The sequence below is a fragment of the Solenopsis invicta genome, chromosome 10 (genome assembly GCF_016802725.1).
Source record: "Solenopsis invicta isolate M01_SB chromosome 10, UNIL_Sinv_3.0, whole genome shotgun sequence".
In the NCBI taxonomy this organism is placed as follows: Eukaryota; Metazoa; Arthropoda; class Insecta; order Hymenoptera; family Formicidae; genus Solenopsis; species Solenopsis invicta.
The window spans coordinates 16,945,491-16,972,826 of NC_052673.1; the positions used below are offsets into that span (position 1 = coordinate 16,945,491).

The 27,336-nt window shown below is 38.2% G+C and overlaps 5 protein-coding genes across 8 annotated transcripts; 1 reads left to right on the forward strand and 4 right to left on the reverse strand.

Annotated features, from left to right (window-relative positions):
- Positions 1-30: 30 nt before the first annotated feature.
- On the reverse strand, positions 31-5,393 carry LOC105197795 (abnormal spindle-like microcephaly-associated protein homolog). 2 transcript variants are annotated; one of them, XM_011164346.3, is made up of 3 exons: positions 5,078-5,393; positions 1,723-2,160; positions 31-803 (listed from the first exon to the last, which is right to left on the reverse strand). In XM_011164346.3, exon 2 carries the CDS (start codon positions 2,134-2,136, stop codon positions 1,789-1,791), a length of 348 nt encoding a protein of 115 aa, XP_011162648.1. In that variant the 5' UTR covers positions 2,137-2,160; positions 5,078-5,393; the 3' UTR covers positions 31-803; positions 1,723-1,788. The 2 variants fall into 2 exon arrangements, with proteins under 2 accessions (XP_011162648.1, XP_011162647.1); XM_011164345.3 differs by lacking the exon at positions 5,078-5,393 and having other exon boundaries at positions 1,723-3,138.
- A 530-nt stretch (positions 5,394-5,923) lies between these two features.
- On the reverse strand, positions 5,924-15,465 carry LOC105197793 (trichohyalin). Its single transcript, XM_011164341.3, is given in 7 exon segments — positions 5,924-7,151; positions 7,276-7,565; positions 8,318-8,412; positions 8,691-11,451; positions 11,453-13,469; positions 13,611-14,633; positions 15,326-15,465. Coding segments are annotated over 6 exon segments (6,729 nt in total). The 5' UTR covers positions 14,453-14,633; positions 15,326-15,465; the 3' UTR covers positions 5,924-6,427.
- A 582-nt stretch (positions 15,466-16,047) lies between these two features.
- Positions 16,048-17,594, reverse strand: LOC105197794 (diphthine methyl ester synthase). 2 transcript variants are annotated; one of them, XM_011164343.3, is made up of 4 exons: positions 17,316-17,594; positions 17,019-17,195; positions 16,577-16,904; positions 16,048-16,356 (listed from the first exon to the last, which is right to left on the reverse strand). In XM_011164343.3, exons 1-4 carry the CDS (start codon positions 17,505-17,507, stop codon positions 16,142-16,144), a joined length of 912 nt encoding a protein of 303 aa, XP_011162645.1. In that variant the 5' UTR covers positions 17,508-17,594; the 3' UTR covers positions 16,048-16,141. The 2 variants fall into 2 exon arrangements, with proteins under 2 accessions (XP_011162645.1, XP_039310002.1); XM_039454068.1 differs by having other exon boundaries at positions 17,019-17,191; positions 17,316-17,519.
- Positions 17,595-17,977: 383 nt separating this feature from the next.
- Positions 17,978-19,179, forward strand: LOC105197792 (essential MCU regulator, mitochondrial). Of its 2 annotated transcripts, none has more exons than XM_026131604.2 (2): positions 17,978-18,470; positions 18,595-19,179. In XM_026131604.2, exon 1 carries the CDS (start codon positions 18,122-18,124, stop codon positions 18,395-18,397), a length of 276 nt encoding a protein of 91 aa, XP_025987389.1. In that variant the 5' UTR covers positions 17,978-18,121; the 3' UTR covers positions 18,398-18,470; positions 18,595-19,179. The 2 variants fall into 2 exon arrangements, 1 of the variants encoding a protein (XP_025987389.1); XR_850837.3 differs by having other exon boundaries at positions 17,995-18,470; positions 18,925-19,173.
- Positions 19,121-26,869, reverse strand: LOC105197791 (protein flightless-1). Its single transcript, XM_011164340.3, has 22 exons — positions 26,117-26,869; positions 25,715-25,825; positions 25,329-25,567; positions 25,089-25,250; positions 24,737-24,957; positions 24,447-24,663; positions 24,121-24,362; positions 23,952-24,040; positions 23,817-23,887; positions 23,480-23,726; positions 23,174-23,359; positions 22,780-23,094; positions 22,464-22,636; positions 22,252-22,378; positions 22,034-22,156; positions 21,748-21,951; positions 21,552-21,673; positions 21,219-21,470; positions 21,021-21,150; positions 20,668-20,850; positions 20,444-20,557; positions 19,121-20,336 (listed from the first exon to the last, which is right to left on the reverse strand). Exons 1-22 carry the CDS (start codon positions 26,177-26,179, stop codon positions 20,202-20,204), a joined length of 3,726 nt encoding a protein of 1,241 aa, XP_011162642.2. The 5' UTR covers positions 26,180-26,869; the 3' UTR covers positions 19,121-20,201.
- Positions 26,870-27,336: the final 467 nt, after the last annotated feature.

The following is a 27,336-nucleotide window of genomic DNA, read 5'->3' on the forward strand; positions in this document are numbered from 1 at the left end:
TTTTAATCAGGTAAAAAATTAATGTACTTTGAATAATAAGAAATTTACTTAGTACCAACTACCAATATGGGATTTCGATGTAGGCATTTTTTAATTATATCAATGTATTAAATACCACTACTAAAAGTAATTGTTATAAAGATTAAAAATTTATTATTCACAAAAACTCAAAGTGCAGTCGTGAAATACGCAAGTAAAACGGCAAAAAGTATATATTATATGTACATCTTTACACGCTAGTCATTACGCAAGTTTTGTTTATCGATAGAATTTCACGAAATTACAGAAGTATTTTCAATATTAATTTGCGATTTATAATCAAATTCATTGATTTCATAATCAACGCATTAATTATATTAATTACATAAAAAATTATATGATATAACAAGAAGTATGAAATATCAAGAGATTTGTATAATCATTTAACTATCTCTATTCTGTGTATGTCTATTTATTTATATATCAACCGCTTTCGTTTAAACTACAACGTCTCTGATCATTGCTTCTTTCTTCATTATCATCATTTATTGCCACCGTTGTCATACGAAAGTCATCATGGAAAAAATCGAAATAAGGGAGTAAAAACAGTGACAAGTATTGCCATAAAATAACGTTTTGCTAATTATCATCGATTAATTCCCGAAATGGTTATCGACGTGATTGATGAAGTTACAGTCCAAAGAAGTGTCTCAAAAGTCTACGTGTGTCGAACAATGTAATTAACTTAATTGAAATTGTCGTTCCTTCCACGCCTCCGATGCAACCGTGGGTTTCGTCCGAGTCACAGAGGAATCCGCAAAATGCTGAAAAAACAAACGACACACAGTATGAGAACAAGTATATGGAGAAGATCGAGAGACGTGCCAAAGTATTCGGTACTAAGAGAAATTTAAGGGTCAAGGGCTCCGGGGCACGAGATGTTATATTTAAACCGCTTTTAAACGACGAGATGTCGCAGACACATGTTGCAGCTGTTTACATTTTCCTTCTGCAGTTAATGAATGCCGATTAATATTAGCACGCAATCGTAACGATCATCGTGAGCTATTCAGAGATAGAGCCTGAAGCGGAAAATAATGCTTTTATATTTCGTGAAAAAAATCATGTTACTCGTCGGTACACGCAATGCCAGAATAAAAGAAAATATTAGATAACGCCCATTATGGCACACAAATGTCTTGTGATGATTTCAAAGCACGCAGAAGCAAGATTAAGCTAGGCTTTCAAATCAAGTAAAAATAACAAAATTTTCTTTGCCCCTATTTTTGCTGAGAAAATTATCAAGCTTAGAAAAACGTTAACTTCTTTATTTTTTTTTTTTCTATTATTGTACAATACACGTTCACATGTGTGTATTATATAATAATAGATTGTAGATAATTCAAATTGTATCTATTCACATGCACGCGATATATGTGTTTTTTATATTGTTAAATTAAAACATTTGTTAACATGTGTTCAAGTATATTTAAAAATAATTTTGCAATATTCATCTAACTATAGCACTATATAAGTTAGAGAAGATTACATTCCAGATTCACAAAAAAAAATTACATATTTGATAGTCAAGTATAATTGTGTTAGAGCATAGAAGAGGAACAAATTGAAAATATAGATCGAAGTAATTATCACATGTTCCACTCAGCCCGGCAAACGCACGGCCATATTCGTAACAGGTTTTAATTTACGTCAGCGCAATCACGAGATATAAACGAAGAGAACCTCTTGCACACGTCAACGTCCCACGTCGGCTGTCACGCCAGGAAGAGACCGGCGGCGGGGCAAAGCCTACTGGCCGTTCTGCTTCAGCAACTTTCGCGTTCTGAAGCCACGGAAGCCGGCCTGGATCCTCGTCGCCGCGGCCTGAACGGCCTGCTGCCTCTTCCGCACTAGGAAGCCGCGAATGCCCGCCTGGATCTTTGTCGCCGACTTCTCCTCGAGCGCCTCTCGAGTATTTTGTCTCTTCAGCAGATGCTCCTTCGGCTCTGTATGTTCCTGCTGCAGCTGATCCCGCTGGTGATCTTGCTGATTCGGCTGCTGCTGATGACGACGTTGCGTGAATTCCTTCAGCTGCTTACGCACGCGGTACCCACGGAAGTTGGCCTGGATCTTCGTTGCCGCCGTGTTGGCCTTCATTGCGTCGGCGTCCTCCTTCGGGGTCTGCGACATGAACGGAGTTCTGAACCGGTCACGCAAAGCTTCGTGTCTCGGTCGTTAAAGTCCGTCCGATCGGAGTTCTCTAAATTGTCTCACGAAGGTCGAGAAACTTCGTAGAAACTCGGCTTTCCCCCGGATTACTTAAGAAGATCGTGGCGAGGTTCGCGTACCTCTGGCTTATTTACAAAAATCAATTCCAAGAGCGTAAAATATTTCAAGTTACTTCTGTTACTGATTATTTGTAAAGATCGAAAGTACAGGCATATTCGAGAGTTCCCCCTGGCAATTTATCAGAATCGTATTCTAAGCGGCAAACTGAATAAAGAGAGACAAAGATTCCCAAGATATTTTCAAAAATATATTTCAAGGCGGAAGCGAGGTATTTTGTAGGCGGGATAATCCTCCGGATTATTTATGATCCCGCCAGCGGAAATAGGACAGACATCCACCTCAGGATACTTTCGATCATCTATAAATATCGTCGATACCAGAAAGAAAAAGCGGCTTTTTTCTCTCTGATTCTCCTCGGGAAGAAAATCACAGTTCTCTCCCGATTATTTCAGGGATTGTCTGAGAAAGTTGCAGTATCAATCGCAATTGGATATCTGCGAATGGTAAATAATAATTATAATAACAGATCCACTTGGATGGATTTTGGATCGACGAGCAATAATTTTTAAATCTCGATCCGATGAGAGAGCGCACGGAACCTGACGATCCTCCCGATTTCCTCGCAGAGCGGAAATTTTATTTCGCGGAAAGGATACGAAGACTGAGTACAAAACACTTTTTCGCACACTTCCGAACTCCTTATCACGCGTCCTTCTGGCCAAAAGCGAAATGGGAAACTGACGCGTAAACGGATGCGCGACAAAGAGGCGCGCGTCGACTCGGCGAGCGCGGTTTATTCGCTTCGGACGAAGGATCTATCACGCATGCGTTCTGCGATGATAATCCGCCGTTGCGAGTGAGGTCCGTTCGGTTCTGAGAACCGTCGATCGCCCTCGCGTCTTATTTCACGCATCCGAGGATGGTTAATTTCGTACAAAGTTGGCAGAGGGTGAGCGCCGATCGCCTGATAGCCGCGGGACGGCCTTCGCGAGCTTTTAAATAAAGCTAAAAACGCGAGTTCGCTGAATTTTTTTTATTCGCCTTACGAGAAGACTGAAGAGAGAATGCAGCTCAAGGTTAATTCGAACTGCTATTGAACCGTGCATTAAACAAAACATTTTTATTTCTTTTTCAAATACACATCCATATCACATTTTGAAAAATGTTACCTTGCTTTTTTTATATTTTTTATTCAATAAATAATATTAAACTCTTAAAATTGTCAAGGATAAATAACTAAAGGGCTAATGAGAATGTTTGCGCAGTACTCGGTGAGCAAGTCTTTTCTTTTATTCAAAATTACTATAGCTTTATTTTAAATCCAAAATGATCTTGAATGTTTCAGCATCGTTTCGGACCACCCTCAGCATATCAAATAAAAGAAAACGTGGATCTTTTAGGTCTTCATAGCGAAGAGCAGTTAGGGTATCATTCTGATATCCATCCAATTATTTTTATTATTACCTTGTATAAATTATCTATTTATAATAAAGTAAAGAAAAACACAGAATTTATCAAAAAGCCACCATGTTACATGCATTAAATTTTACGCATCAAATGATGAGACTCCGTTCTTATGACACAATTTTCATTTTCTTTCTGTTTCCTGATGATACAGCGAGCTCGTTTATTGAGAAATATAAAACAGGCGATTTAATTTAGAGGACTCCATATAATAAACTTGTTTAAGTATCGTTCGGACATTTATTCTTCCATTTGCGGCTTGATTGATCGCGTAGTGTCAAGGGAGGACGCTGTATTGGGGAGCTCGCAAAGTGTTCGTAATACATCGCCCGGGACAGCATTAATTTCGGTCTCGTGAGTGCGGTCGACATGCGCGTCACAGTAAATTCGTCGTCCTGAGGCCAATATACGCTGATTGATGATTGATGCTCGCGAGAGTGTCGACGAAAGTCCGCGCGCGCGTGCGGCCAAGAAACATTCCAATTTGTTTGCGTCCGCCGTTTGATCTCGGGCGTATTCGCGCATAACTCTTCACCGATGTTCATCATCACGAAAATATACTCTCTCGAACGATACGCGTCGTCCAATCGGCCGGCTCGGACATCGATAACGATCCCGCTCATAGATCTCGCGCGATAGAACGCGACGCGTTTCCCCCATCGCGCATCTCGCGTCCGACGAAACGTTTCTTCTAATAAATTATATCAACGATATTTATAGCATTTACTAATTAATATTATTACATCTTTTACTCTTTAGATTAATTCAAATTATTCGATCTGATATCAGTTTAATTAAAATTGGTAATTAAAATTGCATGGTGACGTTTTCCAAGTCAAAAAAGTGCACATGTTATTTTTTATTATGAAAGATTGAATTAATTGCCGCTCTAATTGATACAAATTTTTTAAAAAATGTAAAAATAATGTTTGCAACTTCTGAAGTTACAATTTTATAAAACTACAAAATATTATAGATATATCTTTCTCTTTCTCTCTTCATCCGCTATACAATATACCGGCAGTAATATTAATAGCCAGGAGGAATGTTTGCAAATTCTAATGTAGTATAGACATTAAAATGACAGACACATCCGCTATTAATAAATCGAAGACGCTCTCTGAAAGGGAGTCGGTTTCATCACTTTCAATTTTCATTAAGAACGACGCTCTCGTGATCGTAAGAATTGACGGAAGACCAAGTTGTTTATTCATACGGAACTTTAAGTAGTATGAATTAAGAAAGATGATCCGAATGAATGTTATATGAGCCAGATAAGTTTCTCCGAATAAAGCTGTTTGCATAGCCCGCAACTGCACTCGCGCTCGACTGTGACTTTGCTTACCTCTCAGAGATACCAGGGGCGATATGTGACGAAGCTGCGGCAGCGGATCGCTCGCGACTATCGGCGAGCAGTGATTGATTCCCGAAGCGACGAGGTACACGATGATCACCACGAAAGAGAGAGAGGAAGAAAGGAAGAAAACGGTTGCCGCGACAGGTCGCGGTGATGCCTACGTGCGAATCGCGGCGAGTGGCGGCGGCGACGACGACGACGACAACGACGACGATGACAGCGTCGTCGTCGCGACGCTCGGTGACGTCATCGCGACGTCGTGCCCTTACCTTGGATCCCCGCTCACTGGACGCTCGCGACGACCACGATACTGATCACCATCCGCTTCTCTCTCTCTCCCACTCTTCTCTCTTTCGCTCTTTAGATCGTGGCAGGCAACTAAAAATATGTACCAAGGTCCATAGCCGAGCCGCTTGCATTCCGCGTGATCTAAATGCACAATATCGTCGATCCGATTTCGGAGCTTTTAGATTATTACAGACGCAATTAGTGGCTAACCACGTTTGGAGAATACGAAACTCGATTCTGATGGAATTTTTCTACATTGTCTCTTTATCCTTCATTTTCGTGCAATTTTCGAAATCGAAATTGGATAACCAAATGAGAAATGTTAATAAATATTGAATTTAAACGGATTTTATTTATGCCAATTCAAGATCTTTGTTTCGCAATTAATTTTCAATTAATTCATAAACCGTAATTATGCGGCAGAGACGACGCGAATATCTTATCACCGAGAATATGCTTAGCCCGCAACTTACAACTAATTGTAGCTAAATGATTTAAATTTGTTGAATATTTTTTGTGTTAGATTTTCTAAAGTGAGAAGGCAAATTAAGTTATCTTATATATGCAATTTATTTACTGTTCTTTGCATATACAAAGATATACAATTTATTTTTAAACTATGCAAAAAGCGGGGAAAGACTGTTCGCCTGTATCGCCTAGTAAAATTGCGACTCTAGAGATCGCGTTGCATTTCCTTCGTATATAAACTAGTGACTATGAGCGCTATGTGTGTCATGATTTGTCTCGCGGGTGTACACGAGTACTATTCCTGAGAGGTACCCTTCTCGCATCACCTATTTGTTTCTACATAAACGAATCAAAAAACAGGCACTCTGGATCCTACAAGTTAAGACTAATGTAAAACGCAATGATATAAAAACGCAAGCGCCCCTCGTAAAAATATTTTAACGTGCAATGAAATCATATAGCGATCATTGTCTCGCACTCAAACGATAATCCTAAAGTAGGAACCAATTGATCGATCATTGCGATCGTTGCGAGCTTTCAACTCCTGCTCCACTTCGCTATCAGCCCGTACGAATATATGACTCACGTCTTATCGTCCTTCTCTTCTTTCACGTGTTCACGATGGTCGCCAGAAATCTCGTTAGATCTTTTATTTGCATCCCCGCTACGTAAATCACTCTCTCCGATGTTCTCAGGGTTGCGATTGGACTCTTGTCCTTCAGCTCCTTGTTTCCGATCTTCAGATGCATCCGTAGTCCTCGGTGACATCCCTAAATCATTCTTTGCTTCCTCAACAGCACATTCCTCGGATGACATCGAGCTATTTGTATCCAGCGAGGTCTTCGGCGCGGTCGATGGTTTCGTTGACTCCGACGTGACGAGCTCATCTAAGCTGGTCACCTCCTCGATCACGACGCCCTGAGAAAAGCCCGGAAGGGCCAAGGGCTCCCTGAGGCTACCGTCGCCGGAAGTCGTCGAAGGATGAAGGTCGTCAGGGTTCTTCGCGCTCTTCATCACGTCGTCCAGAGTCAAGGAATTCATATTGGAGCCCAGATCCTCGACGCTGGTTATGAAGTTCAGATATTGATTTTCGTCGTTTCTTGGATAGCCCAGCATTACGATGTCAACAGTCGGTTCCATGGGCTTCGCTCCTCCAACATTTGCATTGAAGTCGGAATGGGAATTTTGGCTGACTGTGAAGTGGCGATTGTGAGACGCGTCCGTCAGCAGGTGCATCACGATCGGAAAGGTGGGATCAACAAAGGCATTGCCTTTGTGAAAACTCGCCCCATTTTCGCTGTCGCGACTATGAGAAATAGTGAAAAATAGTCGCGCAAACGTGATTTCAATTAAAAATGTTTAGCAACAGATAATTGATATTTAAAGTGCAATAGATGCATTCTTCCCTTCTTTTAAGAGTTACTACTTACACGGGATTACTCTCGTTGGTGCTAGATTTTGCAATATCAGGTGAATCAACTTCTTCTACATCAACTTTTTCATCCGAAGAATCGTCCGAAGTGACTAGTTTAGTATTATTCACCAGATCAAAAGGAAGCAACGGTATAACAGAATCGTGAAACTCGCCGGTATGTTGAAGCCGACCCGCCGCGAAAGCGTTCTCTAATGAGAGGGTCGTGTTCCGCAGAGCTTCTTCTCGTCGAAGACGTCTGGATTCTCGCAGACTTGAAGTGTCTTGTGGTACCACCAGACGATCGCTCTAAACATTAATAAATTATGGAGTTTGATTATATTGTGGTCTTTATTAATATTAAGAAAAAAGTATGTTAATCAATTAATCAACTTTTTAATCACTTTTGAAGAAAAGCACTTTCAATTGAAAGAAATAATGAATAATTATTTAGCGTAAATAAATTTTATTTTGGGATATGAAGTTTTTAAGGAAATATAACGAAAACAACACACGTAAGACCGTGGACGTCAATCCTGATTTAAGAAACAATTATTTTAAGGAACGAAAACTCGGGTCTATCTGCCAAGCCGCCGATTTCTGCCAAACCGCCTGTTGCAATCATGAAAGCGCTGACGTTTAGCAGTGACCCGCTGCTTCCTCTTTTACGTAATAAACTTCCGACGGGTGTGGCGTGCGAAATATTGCGTCCAGCTGTTCGGCTCGGCAAAACAGAGGAAAACTGATGGACTCAATTCCAAGATCAGTTTCCGTACATTGAATAGCCGCGTGCAAAATTGTCATATTCCATTAAATTTGGAAACAACATTTAATAAGAGATTTTATTTTATTAGATTCGACGTGAGTGTCGCACATAATTTTTATTTTTTTATGTAACGTTTTATTATTTTTATTGTTTTTAAAATATAAATTTGTACTATTTTATCCTTGATAATATTAATCTGTAACTATATATTTTTTAGGAGATAAGGATGTATATTTCTTTTTAGAGATAAAGCCTGGTTTATGAAAACTGATCGAGATTATTATAGTATATTTACCATAACTGTTTTCTGCATTGATGGAACGTTATTAGAAACAAATTGTGAGCTCAAATCTCTTCGTATGCGGCGACGCGCTAAAAATCCTCGGATACCTTCAAAAAATAATCTTCATTACTTATTATCCATTAAATTACGTCATGAGTCTTGAAAATAACATTGTATCACATTCTAATTTAAGCAAAATTACTGACACTGCGATATTATTTATATCAGCGAACTTAATTGAACTTTCTTGTTTTGCTTTCTATTTTTATTATATTATTTAAGCGTAATAAAAGATAAGAACGTCGGTGGTCAGTTATCTGCGCTGCCAACGCAGCATAATTAAAGATCACGACGTAATTTTATCAAAACACTGCATTGTACTCACAAGCTTGAATTTTTACAACTGCTAAATGGAAATCGTCTTTCTTCCGAACAAGTGATTCGTCCGCGATGACTTCTGATGCATCAACAATTTCTATTTTCTCGTCTGTACTCGTATTGGAATCAAAAGCTTCGATTACAGTTTCCACGGTCGACGATTTCGTTCCCGTGGTCCAGTATTCGAAACGAGAATGGTCTTCTGTTGATTGTTCCGATATTGCACTTGTGATTGGACCGTGGACGCTTTCTATTTTCTCTGAAAGATCTTCACTTTTCTTCTTCTTCTCATTTTCTTCGTCTTCTCCTATCCCAACATCAATGATGGATTCATTATTTGGTTTAATCCCCTCATCGTTTTTCATCGATTCATTCACCGAGTCTTTCCTCGAGTTTGTTATCTCTTCAGGTACTGTTTCATCTATGATTTTTTCTTCTATCTTTACGGTTTCTTGATTATCTTCACTTTGAATTTCTAATTTTTCTTGCTCGATTTTTTCTTGAACCTCTAATTTTTCTTGCTCGCATTCCTTATATGATTTTTCTTGCTCGCATTTTTCCTGAATTTTCAACTCTTCTTGTTCATTTTCTTCCTGTTTTTTATTCAGTTCTTCAATCTTATCATCACTGCTTTGATTCTTTAGAACTTCCTCAACACTCGTTTCTTTGTCTTCAAATTCTTTCTGAATATCCGCAGTAATAATATCAGGCTCACTTTTAATAATAATTTTTTCAACTGTCTCGGATCTACCATTTCCTTCTAATAATTCATCTTGTTCAAATTGTGCTAAAGGTGCAATTTGCGTATTCACTGCATGCGCTTCTTCTGTTTCGAGTTCAACTTTTCTAGTTTCTTTATCTACTAGCTCACTATCTTTATCCTTGTTATCTTGGCTAATATCTGCTACGCTACTTAATAATTCGCTAGTCGTTTCAATCTTTGCTATTTCATCTATTTTATCTAAAGAATCTTTATGTTCTCTATCTCCTTGTTCAACTGATATTGAATGCATAGATGCTGACAATGCCCGATCAGATTTATCGTCTACGTCTATATTGCTTTTCTCGGATTCTTCGCTTTCTTTAGATTCTTTTTTAGTATCTTCTTCAGCTCGAAGTTGCATATCTTTATCCAGCAAGCCTATTAATTCTCTCGCGATCTCTTCTTCACTTTCTAACTCTTCTGCCTCCTCTTTCTCCTGCAAAAGCGGATCGACTTGCACAGCGTCTTCCGATAAGGCCTTTAAATCAATACATTTCTCTTGAGATTTCGCTTCGTCTTCCAAGTTAATTTCCACAGATAACGGATCCTTCTCCAACCATTCGTACTCCGCGTGTTCAGCGCGATACAATTGATCAGCTTCTGGAACCTCTGACTGCAGATCCTTCTCTTTCTCAGCGACAATTTCTTCTTCGTGCTCAGTCATGGCCTGCCGATTTATTAACCTCTCATCCGAAGTCAACGGCTCGACCAAGGAAGTCGTGGCATCGCTCTCTCTAAGACTACCATTGTCTTCTTTCTCTGTTCCGTTTGCCGTCATCTTGAAAGACGACACTGTATTATCCTGAAGAGAGTCCAGATTTAGTTCTGGTACAACTGGTCCGCCCGGACTTGGACTCTCAATCGATCGGTTGCTCGCGGTGCTCTCCTTCACATCGCTAGACGTGGTCGTACGGGTATCCTGCGTACTTCCACTCTCTTCCGATGAATTCTCCAATGCACTCTTGGATTCTACCGCGACATCTGCTTTTTCTTTGTTTGTCCAACTAGTATCAACAGTTACTAAATCTTTGACATCAGGCAAGGATTCAGCCTCAAAACCGCCTGAAGAAGAAATCTCTTCAACATTCTTGGATTCAATTATCTTTACATTGGTTTCGTCATTCTCCTCGTGCTCCACGATGTCTTCTAACGTTTTCATTTTTTCCTCTTTCACTGCCTCTTTATCATTTTTCTTTCCCTGATGATCTTCTATCTCTTTTTGATTGTCATCTACTTTTTCATCCTCTTCTTCACCTTCTTCCCTAATTTTGTCCAAATCCTGATGAACGATCACTATGTCCTGGCTTGGTTTCATTCCTTTCACACTTTCCTTTCGCACAAAATCAGTATCGATGGGCAAAAGAGTTGCTGGTTGAATATATTCCCCAAAAACTTCCATGTTGTATCCATGCTGATCCTTTTCCTGTCTTTTGTCCTTATTCTCTTTAGCCATATCGAAGCGTGTAACTGACTCCCTTTTTTGATTCATTGCTTCAAGCTGATAATTCTCGTCTTCAAGAGTAACAGGAGAAAGACACGGCCTGTCCGGGATGATCACGGTCGTCACGGAATCAGGGATTTCGCAAGGAGAACCTTCGCTAAGAACATAAGAGTATGGGAGCTCTAAAGAGAGCGGCGTTATCAACGTTAACTTCTCGGTTTCGCGTTTTTTTCGCGCTTTCTGCGTTTTGCCGTTCTCATTTGGAAGATCCAAGCTTTTGCTCTTAATCGTAGTATTTCCGGAAGTCGTACTATTGGAAAATTCATTCGCCGCACTTTCAACTTTCTCTTTCGACGTCGTTGTATTATCACCGTCTGTTTCGACTGGTTCAGTAACCTGAGAACTTCCGTCACACGATTTTGAATTCATAGATTGCAAATTTTTTACATGAACCTTAACTGCTAATTCTTCTACACTATTTGACGAGTTTTCCTTCATCGATTTTTCAGTTTTATTTATCGATCTCTCGTCTTGTACTTTTATCGTGTTCTCTTGTGTTGTGGTCATTCCTCATTCCCTGTGTTTCGTCAGTAGCCTTTTCTATTTCATTCTTTGATACTTTTGTTTTATTTTTTAATTGTTTTGTTTCATTTTCGCTTTTCATTTTTTTAAGTCCATTTTCCGATATTTCTTTTTTATCTGCTGAATTTTTGGTTACTTTAGTCGATTCTTTTATATCACTTTCTATTTTTTCTGCTTTGTCAATTTTTCTATTTGTTAATTTTTCTTCAACATTTAAATCTTTACTTTTATTTGATATTCCTGTTTCTTCTACCTCCTCTATGCCATTGATTGATTTTCGTTTTTCATCCTCATTGTTCTTTTTCCTTTCATTATCGTCTTTATTTATCGGTATTTTTCCCGCGTTTATCGACTTTCGTGTCTCACTCATCGTCTCTTCCGCCTCATTAGTCGGTTCTCTTGCTTCATTTATCTTCCCGTCAGTCACCGACTTTTCCGCTTGGCTCGTCATTTCGCCAATGTCACACGTCGCGACCTGTTGGCAAGCCAACGCTTTCTCAATACTGCGTTCCGCCATCTCGATCTCAATCAATTTATCTTTCAGCCTATCAAACGTATTCTCTCGTGCTGGATCCACATTATCATCTTGAAGTTTAATTTTGTCTTCATCATGCTCTAGTGAACCTGACTTTAGCGGTAAATTCGCTACTTCCGGTGTAACGTTTAAACTGTCCCTAAAGACCTGCTCCGATCTCCTTTCTTCTTCCAATTCCTCAAATTCCTCCAATTCCTTAAATTCCTCCAATTCCTCAAATTCCTCCAATTCCTCAAATTCCTTGAGACTTCCGCTTTTTTCATCGAGTTTTGCCGGAACATCTTCCCGAAAAATTCCGTCTACATTTTCATCTCTCTCACGCTCTTCTTCATTAATGGGTTTTACGTCCGATGTCAAGTCCTGATGATTTCTGCCAGAATCCTGCTTCGCATCTACGATCGTATCTTCGTGACTGTCAGGAAGAATCGCTATGTCTTCTATGTCACTCGTAATGTCATGCATCGTCGAGGCCTCCTCCGCATCCTTTGAGATATCCTGTTCCTGCTTCCTAGCAGAATGGTTGCCGTTGTTTGCCGTCGGCAGAACAGGCAAGGATAGCTCATCCTTCTTCTTCGTAGATTTTGGAGCTTCCGGTGAGATGGGCGGTAACGTCAGACTGTCCGAACCGTTCTTGGTTGCGCTCCTGGAGTTTCTGGAGGACGGCGGTCGCACAACTGGCAAGGAAACGACGTTCACGTGATCAGAGATCTCCGATTCCGACAGCTCACTTCCAATAGCATCGCTCTTGCGAGTGCCGCCCAATTCGGACGTCGACTTCGAGATATCTTCTAGAATGTTTTGCGTAGCGGTCAGTCTCGCTTCCAAAGTATCGCGTGTCGCACCGGATTCGTGCTCTAATTTATTATTATGCTTCGAGTTGTCGTCGACTTGATCGACGACTCCGAAGTCACCACTCTCGCGTCTTCTAGATCTCTTGCCCGATCCCGCGCTGCGTCTCCTCGATTTCTTCTCTTCTCTCTCCGAGAGAATCGCTTCATCCTTTCTGAAAGAACATTCCATCTTCTCTTTCTTCACAATATCGGTCTTCCGCTCCAGCCCACTTTTTTGTCTTTCTTCTTCGCTTTTTTCTTCGTTGTGTCTCCTTTCCTCTCGAAAGTGTCGATAAAATAATTCCCCATTCCAGGCGAGGTCGACCGATTTCGAACGCTTCCCCTTCGGCTTTCCGATCTCTTCCAGCTTCTCCTTGATGATCGGTGCCGCGCGATCAATCACCTCCTGCACCTGCTCTACATACGTAGGCGATCGCAGTACCTCTAGGCTCGCAGTGCTCGCGAATTTGCGTAACACGTACGCCCTGATGCGATCCATGCTGAGAGCTCTCGACGATACTTTCCTCTCAGAGGAATGTTCGGAGAGTCGTGCTTCCGGTCTTCTCTCCCTGCTTCCGGTCCGAGTGATCGCTTCGCGACTCGAACCGCCATTTTTAACACCCGATTTCACGTGTCTGTGATATTTAAAAAAAGAAAATTCAGATCAAACCTCTTATTTATACACAATTTATCAAAATTGTAATATCTACTAAATAATTACAAATAATCACGATAAATAATTCGAAAGAAAATATAGTGACAAAATCATTATATACCCATTATCCAGTGTCTTGGTCGCGACTTCATGTTCCGTCTCAGTCTCGGACTCGGTCTCGATCCGACGCACCTTCTTCAGCAGTCTCCGTGCAGAGGTTCTACTCGAACTCGTCGTCGTTGCCGTCGTCGTGGTACGTTCGACCTCCTCTGTAAGACTTTTATCCGTCTTGGAAACCTTCGTCTTAGATCGCCTGTCGCCTCGAATCCCTTTTTCCATACTATCAGTTTTTGACTTCTCGCCGCTCAGTTTGTTCTTTCTGAGTTCCTGCTTGATATCTTTGGTCTGAATATTCTTGCCAGGACCGTGAAGAGCGGTCATCTGCGAGATAATTCTCGTCGCGCGAGCGTCCGACGTTGTCTCATTGTCTTTGGATTTCTTCGAGGTTTTCTTCATAGTCGCAGGACCTTTTGAGCACGTCTGCCTCGATGCTTTTCTAGTTTCTCTGTCGGTGGAAACATCCTCTTGGCTCTCCTCCGCATCAGCGAGCACATGCTCGCGCCTCTCGAAGATTTCAATCTCCCTCTCCAAGGATAATCCACCGTTCGAAGTTTTCCAGACATTTCGGGTCTCCTTGGTGGGCCACAGATTAAAGTCGCGACCGAATTCATGATTAAACTCGCGATCGCTGAATTCTTCGGCATGATAATCCTCCCGCAACTTTAGTAACTTTTCAAAGTGGTGGGCTGCAAAGACATATATGTCCTCAGGACGATGACGCAGAACCTCCCTCGTGAGACTTTCAACGACGGTCGCAAGTCCGTGGGGCACCCGCGGTGCGATGAGGTATCCTGTGCCAGGACGCAGACTGGGACGATCGATCGGAGGGGTCGGGCTTAGCATCGTACCACTTTATCGTACCACTTTACTATATCTCATAATACTTTCAATAATTTTTTATCTATACGTAGAATTTCGCTACCGGTAGCATATTCCTTTCATCACGACATATTACATCGACGCATCGCAGAATACAGCTTCTTCTTTTTTTCAGGGAACTTTTCCAGTATAATTCTTGCATTGTCTAGACGTTTAAAAAAAATTAAAATTATTTTCAAACTTGCGTGATTACAAAAAAAAAATTACTACAGTACTTAATCTTCTAACAATTGAGAAAGTATTCAAAGTATTCTCAAAGCTTTCAAAGATTTCGGCTTTTGTTCAAAAAATCTTAATTTTCTAGCAGAATACTCTGAGCAGAAAAATTTAGAAAAATACAAATTGCAAATTTTGGAATGTGTAAAAAGGAATTATTGGCATTGTGCATTATTTCTAAATTTATTCGTCAAAGCTTTAGAAATTTCTGCTCTTATTGTAAAAGAAATAAGTCTTGTGTGTACATTTGTTCGCAAAGCTCCAAATCATACTTCCTTTGTAAAAGACAACTAGCTTCGACAGAAGTAATTTTCCAATAGAATATTCACGAATATGCATTTTTCTCTTCAAATTGATTTTTCTATTCACAATCCAGTGCTTTAGCTATATTCAATATAATAAACAAGTGTATTTAATTATACTTTCATGCGAAGATATACTCCATATATATATCCTCAAACTAACTGGGTGCAGGGGTACAATGATTGCAAGAAACATATTACAATTAATTGTGGCGTATATTTCTTTTTGCAGAGACAATTACAGTGAGTTACAATATGCGTGTACGTGTGCGTATCAAGGTGCAACGCAAGATAATGGTGCTCGTACTATTCCGTGTACCTGCCAAAATGCGAACGTAAATTGAAGCATTAAACGTGGATATATCGTTGTCTTTTCTGCGTCCTAAAAACTGGATATACCTGCTGCAGGAGAGAATGATACATAGAGGAGGGTTGCCAGTACCGAGCCAGTGCACCCCCGTGGCAGAACTGAATCGCCGACACCAGCCTCGTCGGCGCGCAGTGGTCGATGCTTGTCCATTGATTAGTTTGCCCTGACGCACGGCCACGTGACTCCTGCCGCGGAATTATACACTGCTTAGAATATGGAACCGGGCCAAAGCGAATGGAATAATAATGCGGTACCAAGTAAACATGGTGCGCACGGTCGCCAATCTTTCTGTCCGCCTTCCCGTGACAATCCTATCTAACAATATGGTTCAATTGTAATTGGTCACCCGTTACACGGAAATATCGAACATTTAATAATACCATGACAGTGCTTATGCAAATTTTATGCAACTTGGGAACTCTATTATGGATTTCAGATTTATGAAACTTGCAAAAATATCAAAGGTACCAAAGAATTGCATTAAAGAATGATGGAAATCTATAATTAACAATTGTTTCTGAGAAAGATATACATATAAAAGATAAATAATCTAAATTTCTAACAAAAAAATAAAACAGAAGAGTCAACAAATTTCTATTAAGAGTAATCAGTAATAAAAAAAAATACAAGTTTCTATTATATCTTGCACAAATTATCTTAGAACAAATACATCATTTAATAATTTGATATAATTAATTTAATTTTTCAAAATCACTGTACAAAATAACTCACATTATTCTTCATTAAATAAAAAAAAGGTCATGCTTATTGCATCATTTCTTTGAATTGATTCTTGTCGAGAGCAAACTGCGTCAGAAATTCTATTTCAAGGGGATGGAGTTTTTCAGCTGGTATAACGAGGCAATGCAGTGGTGATCCCAAATCTGCATGCATCATATCTTGCAGAGGACAAGCGACAATGTGCTGGTCTTCGCAGCCCACGCGCGCTAAACCTACCGCCAAACTTTGTCGCGTAAACGCTGTTAAATAAAAAAACAAAATATAAATACATCAATAATTATATAGCAAATTATTTATTTAAATTATTTATTATTTTCGAATTTTTTAATTATTATTATTATTATTTGTAATTATTATATGAAATCGCTATTACTATATTTTTTTATTATGTGATTTGAGTGTGTATAACTATTACACAATCATTATAGCATTCTAATAAAATTACTTATTGCCACCAACCTAAATCTTTATGGCCTTCATCCTGAATTTTATTGTCAAGTATTGTTATCAGTTGACTGGCAGCCTCATTGACGCTCATAAATCTTGGAGGCATATACTCCTTTTTCTTCTTTGTGATACTTTCTAGAGTAGGCTCCTTAATTTTGATATCTAAAAGACAGAGTGTGTGCAGCCCTCTCTGCCTGTTGGAAGCTATCTTCTCGTAAAAGCTATCAGGTCGCCAAGTGTCGGTCCAGTATGGAATCGAAACAATTTCTCCATATGAATAAAGTTGCAAACCACAGCAACCAACTGCAGTTAGTATTGATGAATTGTGTATGACTTTCACCTGAGCGGAAAAAAATATTTTTAAATAATCTTTATTAAATACATATAAAAATAAAAAACAATCCTAATACTTCTCAGAAATAATGCTTCTAGTAAAAGTTGTTGTCACATCTACCTGTATAGCTTTCTCCTTCGCACGCAGAACTAAATCTGTGTGTGTGGTAGCTCCAAAGGGATCTCCTACAACCAGAAAAGCAACATCTTCGTCCTCATTCCTCGGAAGTATCTCATCCGCGCCACTCTCCACTAGCTCGCGATCAGCTGCGATCAGGGGACGTCCATAGAATTCTTCCTAATCCAAGATGAATATGATACATAAAAAATGCATCTAATATGTTGTTAAATTGGAGACGCACAATGAAACACTTCGTTGTGCGAAAGTGAATTAAGTACGCGTTAACACAATACAAACCAAGGATTCCTGCTGTACTGTTAGGACCGAGGTGTAGGACTCCAGGTACACGCGGTTGCATCTTTTAATAATTTCGAGTCCTTTGACAGTGACGTCCTTCGCATCGCCTAGACCTAATCCTATCACGTAAAACATGATCTTTTCACTCTGGAACTGGCAGCCACCCTCATCACCTGCTGCCCTGTAAAACATACATCTTTCAAGTTCTGCCGAGCCGCCGAGAACCTGTCTTTCCCACGTGGTTGACGTGGTTCCGAAACACGTGCAGTGCCGTCAATGTGCACATGGCTGGCTATAAAATCCCCAAAATCAGTATCGATTAATATAAACTTTTTTATATTAATTTATTAATAAACATTTAAAATGTAACAAAAAGATATTTCGCTGTTTTGCTATAAATAAAAAAATAACCACAAATTTAAAATTTGCCAACCACAGAATAAAAAATTATTTTGTTTTTTTTATCCATTTTTTGCAAATTATTATAATTTATGTAAAATATAAGATTTTTAATTAATATAAGTAATATGTTTCATTAAAATACTTGAGAAATTAAATAAAGTTGTAAATTTTACAGTTGGAAATCGAAATTGTTAACTGCTAGGGAAAATTATGAAACTCAAAGGGAATTTTACATGCATTCCGGAACGAGTATCGCGCTGATCACGTCAATGCGCTGAATATAACCAAATATAACGTTTCGTCACTGTTCGTCGGGAATGCGCTAATTCTGCTTCATTCTACCGGTTCCGGGAAAGGAGTGCGCGATTGACCGAACCGGGCAGTAAAACCTCGAGGAAAAAAGGATGTTGCACAAAGTGACGTCGTTGTTTCGCGGAGGGACCCTTTTCAGGGAGATAAAAGTTATATCCAGGCCTATTCTCCGGTCGACAATTACCACGCCGTCCGGAGCAATCCTGCCCGAACCGAAGAGAACACCTTTCAGTTTCCTGGGTGTCGTCAGCAGTGTGATATTCGGCCTACTGGTTGGCGCTACGATTAGCAAAAACGTGGCCAACTTCCTGGAGGAGAACGATCTCTTCGTACCTTCTGACGACGACGATGACGATGACGATAACTAGCAACCAACTGGTTTCATCTCGTTGTGAATTGAAGATACTCAGCACGTTAGACGTGCTCTTAATGCTAATTCAGGTAATTTTTCCTAAGATATCTTATGACAATTATCTGTTGGTTATACAGATATTGCTGCCATAATTTTTAAATATATACATACATGGAAAAAAATTTATATATAATAAATTTTTTTATGTTACAGTCATTACGAAACAATCATATTATGCACAAATGCAGTTTCTACAAAACAAAGTTGTATTTATACATAATGCGATTAATAATTAATGAATTAAAAAGTTTGTCTTATATATAATAAAAATATATGCTTGTGTTAAAAAAAGAGACAATAGTTTTTTTGAAACAATCTGTTAATTATATCTATATAGTACATTTTGATTAATATCAATTTTAACATGATTGCTGATACTTATAATTCCAAACTTGAATTAATTACAATTTTAGGTTTTGATTTTTGTTAACAAATTTTTACTCAGTAGAAGAATGTTTAGAATGTCATTTGGCTTGTTTTCAGATTCAAGTTGATGTCGCAAGTGTGACGCAAGACCAGTAATTGCATGAATTCGCGTTAACAGAGGAAGAGAGGTCTCTTCGCTTAAACTACTTAGGTACCTTACTTACGCTTCAATACCTGAGATTATGTAAATTATCATAGAAATATTTATTTATACAATTGTTGAAAGTTAAGTAAAAGTTTTACAAAATCTATGTATTTATAAATCTATGTATATATTATATCTATAAATAAATTGTGTTAAATACAGTGTAAGTAATACAAAAACGCTCATTATGGCATCTGTACAATCGGGCGGTGTTAATTATCAGATGTGCGATTATAATTACACATATCTTTTCAGTCTTTAATATTCATAAATTTCCAAATGCAATTTCCAATAATCTGCTTAGAATTGACAATTTCGATAGTATTTGCTAGAAGTAAAGTGCAAATCTAGAAAACTTGTGGAAAAATTCTATTTTAACTCTTTCAGGACTGTACAAATGATTTATCTATCTTCTTACAGAAGAATTGATTTCTCTATAAAAGATAAAAAAAAAGAAAATGCTTTTTTAACGTTACAATTCGACGATAAACATTTATATCACAATTCATCGAATAATTTTTAAAAATGTCTATCACATTATATCTGAAACGTAAACTTGCAAGAAATAAAAACACGATACATAGTCTAGTCTGTACGAAAGTTCATAAATACGGAAATATATGTGAATAAATAAATAAATAAGTCTCGTTGGATACACAGAGTATGGATTATAATAACAGTAAACGAATCTCATAGTGTAAAATGGAGAGAATCGCATCACAGAGAGAATCTTGCTAGACTCGATAATGGAAATAAGAGAGAAAAGACTCTTTGTACTTGCATCTGGTTCAGAAATGAGACTGAGTTGAAAAAGTGCCCGTAGCGAATAGAAATCTGGATTAAATTACGTATACCAAGCGAACTGATGCATATAATATTCAAGAAAGCAGTTGGTGAAAAATTATTCAGTAAGTTGAAAGCAAAGAAGCAAACGCGAAAATGTAAACTTTACTAGTTAAATTCGTTGTTTAGTGAACAATTATTGCGTTTCCTGATCTAGATCAATCATTCGCATCGAGGATACACGGATTATTGCGATGGATTGACTTCCGTTTGGTCGGCATGTGAAATGCGAATAAAAACGAGAATTGCGACGCATTACGAATCTACATAAGAATGTTGCTTTTGTGTCATACCCTGTCTGCGTATAAAACTAACTCTGGTAAGCGTAGCGAACACTGACTCGATTTTATTGCGGTGGTCTTTTGTGTGAACCCCAGCCGTGAAAACACTTCATGAATCTTTTGGATTCCTTACCTTTGGCAGTTAAAAATAACTTACGAGGTTTGTCGGGTTGCTTCACGCGCAAATGTTGAATATACACCTGGAAAAAAATGTTAACCAACGTTTTACATCACTTTATAACTTATTTTGGTGCAAAATATTTGTAACAGTTTAATAAAAATTATGACAGTTCAATTTATAATTCACCTGAGCTGATTTATAGGCCAGTTTGATTTCGACTTCCGAGCAGCGAGTACCTAGCCAGAGAAATACTTGTTCTCCATTATCGAGAATCATTATGTCGTCATCTGCCAAGTCATCCTGTAAAAAAATGCATTATTTTTTTACTACAAAAAATCTGAAGAGATTTCTAGTGATATACCGAAAGCCTGTTATTAATACCGGAACATTTTTTTATATTAAAAATTTACTTGGCAAAAGTCAGTGCATTTCTCGCTGATTGTAAAGTATCCCTTTTCATTGGAACATCTAAATAGTCTTGTGTAATTCATGTACTCTGCATCAGTGTCATATGGTTTCTTTCCTCCAAGCGCCACCCAGAAGAAGTTGTCTGGTTCCTCGCCCTCGTTTAATACTTGCAAACTTATCCACGGCTGTACCAATAATTTATTATCAACAAAAGACAAAAACATTTTTTTCATCTATACGATAAAAAAATATTCTATTTCTTAGCAGCAAAAAAGAATTATATTTGTGATTTATTTCAAATTTAAAAAAACTCGAGTTCTTTAAAATCTTAGCATAATACATTTATAACACTTACATTATTAAACATTTCCTCCGCTACTTCTGCGATCAGACGAGCGTCGTCGGGATCAGCCTTCGACCCAATCCATGCGTACACAATACCGGTTCCTTCGTCGGAATTATTAAATGGCACATTTAAGAGATAACTATAAATAAAGAGATTATGTGTGTATTACGGAATATAATCGCGCATAATTAACATAATGTGTCTCACCAAAAAGCAGAATTCAATAACGTCGAATCCGCTGGTATTTGAATGAGCCGAGTACATAAGGCACTGCCATTACTTCGTAGATGATAAAACTCCACTTTGTTACTACCTGCAACCTTCGGCTGCTTGCGTTTGCCTTGATGAATGATGAATTTGCGTTTAAAGTAACTCATGAACTTTAGATTTTCTTGTTGCTGATGTGTCCTCACAACCTCCAGATTTTCTCCGAACAATGATTTAAATTTCTTTTGCAGACTGAAATAAAAATAGATATGATTTACTTGATATCAACTGATGATGGATAATATATCTATAAATATATCTATGATTTTTTACCTAAACGTAAACGTCAGCCATCCCATGTTTCCTGCATCTCTGCCTTGCCAGAAATATACTGTACACTGATAATCGTCTTCGTATTGTTCCTCACCATCTTCATTCTCCGTTATATCCAGTGGCTAATTTAATCAAAAGCAAAATAGTAATTATCGTTTAGCTTTATGTCGATAGAAATACGATATGTATTACATACCATCCAATATCGACATAAGAAAACGTAACAATCTGCACTATAAAAATGTCCTAATTCCTCCTCCGGTAAGCGTACAAATTTCTTTCCCTCTAGCACCAACGCTTCCATTCCCTCCAAATCATCATTCCACTCAGTCATAAGTTGATTCGCTTCGGTAGGCGACATCAATGGTTGCCGCGGCATGAATAAAGCAGCCAAGTCCGCCTGAAATAACGGAACATTATTTTTTATAAATAGAAATAACATAATATAGCAAATATGTCATTATTATAAAATTTAAATGTACTTTTGTTTCCTGTTGCTTAGCCCATTTAGTGAGATCTGCTCCAGTTTTAGCGACTGATTCAGCCGTCCTAGTAAAGTCCACGGCAATTACTTCGTCCCATCCAGTAAATTTAGACTTAAAAATCTATATAAAATGCAAAACAAATATTTTTCAATGAAAGAGGCTCATACAATGTCTTAAAAATTCATAAAAATTGAGTTAAAGAAGTATATTTATACCTGTGATTCAGTACCCTCTTGCAATCTCGTTACCATCGCATAATCTGGCCTTTCTATCATATTAAACAATTCTTGAGATAGCTTCACAGCAGCGGCGCGTACTAATCTCGTTGATTTTTTACCAAACCTATAATCATAAATATGCATAATTAATTTAGTCAATGTACAAATTTAAAAATTAAAAACTATTTAAGCATACTCTTTACACTTACCAAACATATACATCTAAATAACAATCTAATATATACACATTGCGATTATTTAGCAAGGTATTGGTTAATTTTCCATGAGGAACCTCAACCTGTGGTAGTTCAAGATACCCCATTCCGAGTTGGACTTGATACAATCTGGGTATGAGAGGCACAAAATTTGGATCCACGTGTTCCTGTTACAAAAACAAAAGTAAAATTGTTATAATATAAAATTGAAATAATTATTAAATACATTAAAATGAATTAAATGAAATTTGATACTTATATAGATAATACAATTATATTTACTGTTACTATGTGTAAAAAGGAAGCTTACAGCAATTTGCAGATTTTTCTGTTCGTGCTCTTCTACACCTAAATGCAACAGGAAATCCTCAGATTCGGTATTCATAACTTCTGTTAGAATCTCGGCTTTATTTTTCCGTTCGTTCTTATTAATTTTCTCCGCCATCAGTCGTGCTTTCGACTTTAATGTGCTCTTCGCTTTCTTTCCGTACCACATGAATATTTTATTCCCCGTGTCGAGAACAAATACGTAACCGGGATCCAGAGATTCGATACAGACTGGAACTGGTTCCAAATGTATAGAAGCACCTGCCGCGTGCACTCTATATAAACGAGTAATTGCTGGCTGGAAAAAAGTTATTACCTTGACGTGACTTAAACTCTCCCTTCAAAAATTTAATTATAATAAAGAATTAAATGCTTACTGTGTCCTCCACTGTGTAAAAACCGGACGACGTGCGACCACCTTCAATGTAAGTGATACCTGAATCAAACAGCATCAGAAATTCATCCGATTCGTCCCCCTGTTCTTCTCTGATTGTCCGACATTGTGCACCTAAATAGTTCCTTAGATTTACGGCGTGAATCGCTGCACAGGCTCTTTTATCTAACTGCGAGAATAAATTGCAAGTTGATTAATCATTCATCATTCATGCACGTGATGATCTATGCGATCTTACAACGTTCAATCATAGCCTTTTTCTATTGCCTTAGTTCAAAAGTATACATACTGTCGCCTTTTCTCCGATCCAGAAATAGATCGCCCAGGTCAACGATCCACCTTCGTCTATCCCGGTTTTCAAGATGATGTAACAATCGCCCTCATAAAACTTGCCATGCGCCACCTCCTCAATTTCGTTCGGCAGAAAGTTCTCTATCTCCCAAACTGACAAACCAGGTATTTGACCCGCATCCTCGTCGAAAAACTCGGAATAATCCAGCGGTGGCTTTTCTAAAGCTTCATCCCAACGCTTGGGTCTAAAAAATTAATCGTGATTAATGATAAATATAACAAAAATCGTCAGTAAACAAATGTAATGTTTATTTGAAAAATTAGATTCATCTCACTTCAAAGATTCTGCTTTTGATTCTTCGCATTCCTTATCTTTGTTCTTCTCTTTCGCTATATCTTTCATGCCCTGAAAGCACAATCATAATTATAAATTTCTTTACAAATATTGTACTAGTAAAATGATAACATACTTTAAGAATTTTGGCCTGATCTTGGTCAGCCTCTTCCTGATCTCTCCTTCTTCTTAATCTCATTTTACGTGCAATTGGATCTTTACTATCTGTAATCAAAAATATATGTTTACAAAAAGTATTCAGATCTTTCTATTTATTTGATCATATCTGATGGTATATTACGTACTGGCAGTTTGAACTGGAGCTGGTACGTTAGCACCTGCAAGACGTAATTGATGCTGCAATGAGAAGTCAATATTGTAAAATTCGATGCCCGATCCTCTTTGCACTTCTGTAGGTTTTGGGGGCATCACTAAATTTGGATTGTCTCGTAAATCCAATTGTTCTAAATCAGTAAGAAGATGGATGGCATCCGGCACAGTAATCAATCGATTTGACGTTAATATTAATTGTTTTAATGAGCCACATCTAAAAAACATATACATTTTATTTTGTAATATTAAAAAGATTTTATTCTCCCTAAAACAATATAAGAAATAAATGATAGCATACCTGCATAATCCTTCTGGTATCATTTCTAAATGATTATTAGCGGCAGAGAAAACCTGCAAAGACGATAATTTTCCTATTCCAGAAGGTATTCCGTCAAAATCTAATTCGTTATCGTTTAAATACAATCTTCTTAATGTGTAAATTTTACACAGAGCAGCTGGTATTGCACTTAATTTATTTCGCGACACGTTCAGAGTCTCCAATCTCGTCCACAATTCTATAAAACATGTGTTCTTGTTAGTCTGTGCATAAACTATATGAATAAGATTTTAAGAATTCAATGTATTTACCGATTGCTGTTGATAATTCCATTATCTGATTGTCACTCAGATTTAAACGACGCAAATTCGACAAGGAATAAAGCGCGTCAGGCACTCGGGGCAAATTATTCTGCGATAAATCAAGTTCTTGCAAATTAGTTAGCGTTTCTAGACTAGAAGGTATATTATTCAATGTTCGTTGTGTGTCCCGCATTTGTAACGTTGTTAAATTCATTAAAGATGGCAATTGTCTGAAACAATTTGAGAGAAATACAGAAACTTCTTAAAAAAAAAAAAAAAAAAAATATATATATATATATATATATATATTATATTATATATATATATATTCTAAGAATTGGTAAAAGAAAATATTTCTTACCTTAATTGAAAATGACCTAAGGGATTATGATTCAGATTTAAAGTCTGTAGATTGGCCAAACGTCGAGTTTGAGGTGGCACTGTTTCTAGTTTGTTGTGACTAAGATCCAAGAACAATAAATCTGTCAAGTGGATGAACAATGTATTTGGTATGGTTTCGATACTGAAACAATAATATATTGTTAAAACTTTTCGCTAATTTTTCCATGGTAATAACATGCATTTAGTTGTCAATACATACTGGTTATGGCTTAAATTAAGATTGAGCAAGGAACGTGCTCTTTCTAGGCCTTCAGGTACCTCCTTCAAATTGTTATGACTTAAATCTAAAGTTGTCAGTTCCTCTAAATGAAATAGCTCTGCCGGGATACCACTGGATTTGATATTATTATGCCTTATGTTCAGCGTCCTGAGACAACTCAATTCTGTCAATTCTCCATATAAACGCTCCAGCTTGTTTTTGACAAGTGATAAATGTTCCTGGATGATTAAAGGCATTAATACACAATTCTAGCCATTTAAATAATATAGCAAATCTTTTTTTATGAAAATTTGTGCAAACAACTGTAGAAAACATTTTTTATATGCAAATGAATGTGTTATACAATTTTTCAAATATTGCTTTACCAGTTTCAACAACTTGCCCATCTCCTCTGGGATCTCCATCAAATTTGTTTTGTCTAATTTCAGCCATTGTATGCCAGTCATGAGACGCACAGATTCAGGAAATTTGCCATCCTAGAAATATTCAGAAACAGCCTTTACTACAGCTAGCTACCACTTATACGACCTAATCCTAAATCTTATCAGAATCAAGTCGAGTGACATGTCATTCAGCTAATCCTTTTTTGCACTAGAGTAAAAGTCTACGTGACGTTTAATAAAAATATTCCTATTATGCGTTGACAAAATTACAAAATAAATGTACGAAAAATAATCGTAAACAATAATCGAGCGCACGTCTCGAAGATTTTCTCGCATGGTTCTCTAGTGAGGTTAACCTCCATGGAAACCCTTGGCGATACTTACGCTGAAATCATTGCTGCTAAAGTCCACGCCTCGCACAAACGGCAACACCCCGGTGTTCGCCATCGCGCCTACCGAGCGGTTGCAGCACGACGGCGACGATGACGACGACGAGGACGTGTGTCGTCCGGAGTCACGAGAGTCACACGTCCCACGAGCGGAGAGAGTCCCGCTAAGTGTCGGTGTCGCAGCGGACGCGGCGCGCCGCGTCCATTCGTCGTCGAATGTCAGTCAGGCACAGTGGTGTCTCCGGTGTCTCCGACGTGAAATTTTTATCGCGCCATGCGGCGCCGCGATAACACCTCGCGACCGGGACTCGCTACAGCATCCGTCACCAACGGCTGTCGCAGCGCCTCGGTCGAGCGTATTCGGGCGCCGGCTCGACTGGTACCACGTACTGGACGACGACCGGGTGTGCCGCGAATACCTCGGCGAGAGGGGGACGGACATCGACCGCGTCGCGATCCGGAGCAAAGCGGTGTTTTACTCCGCCGAGACTCGTCGGAAACACAAATTTCTTTCGCTAGCAGGCACACGAGACCGACGTGCGTGGGAATGCTGACCAGGAGAAACCGCTTCCTCCGGAGCCACTGACCGTTTTTCGTTCTAAAATTCGTTTTGCGAAAATGAGAAAAAAAAAGAAAGGGACATGTTCGCTCGGCGGTGCCCGGCCTTTCTTTACCTAATATTTAAATAAAGCGCATTTCTGGAATGTGGGGTCGAGAGGAAATTTCCGTGAAATGTGAACGAATGCCTTGTGACACGTTACGCGCGTCGAGACACATTTGAGGCGCGTATTTCCTGTCTATGCAATCGTTGATTATTCGAGAACATATTTGTTGTTCTGTACTTTTTTAACTATTATTTATTATTATATTATTATTCTATTTAACTATTGACACATTGATTAGATATAATAAATAATTATTTCATTATGGTAATATGTGATGAATTATATTAAATTTTTAGAATATTTATTTTAAGTAGAATTAAATACTATATTGATTCTTTTCTCATTTTTACGTGAAATATAAATCAAACAGATACGATTCTGCTGTAAAAAAAAATAATGCGTTGTTATCATCTATATGATTCAGTATTAAATACTAATAATTAAATATAAATAGATAATATTGAACTGTTTTTAATTAGCGAATCATTCATAAAGTTACGTGTAATCGCTCTAAATTCATTTCTTCCACGGAAATGACGTGCTGATTTGT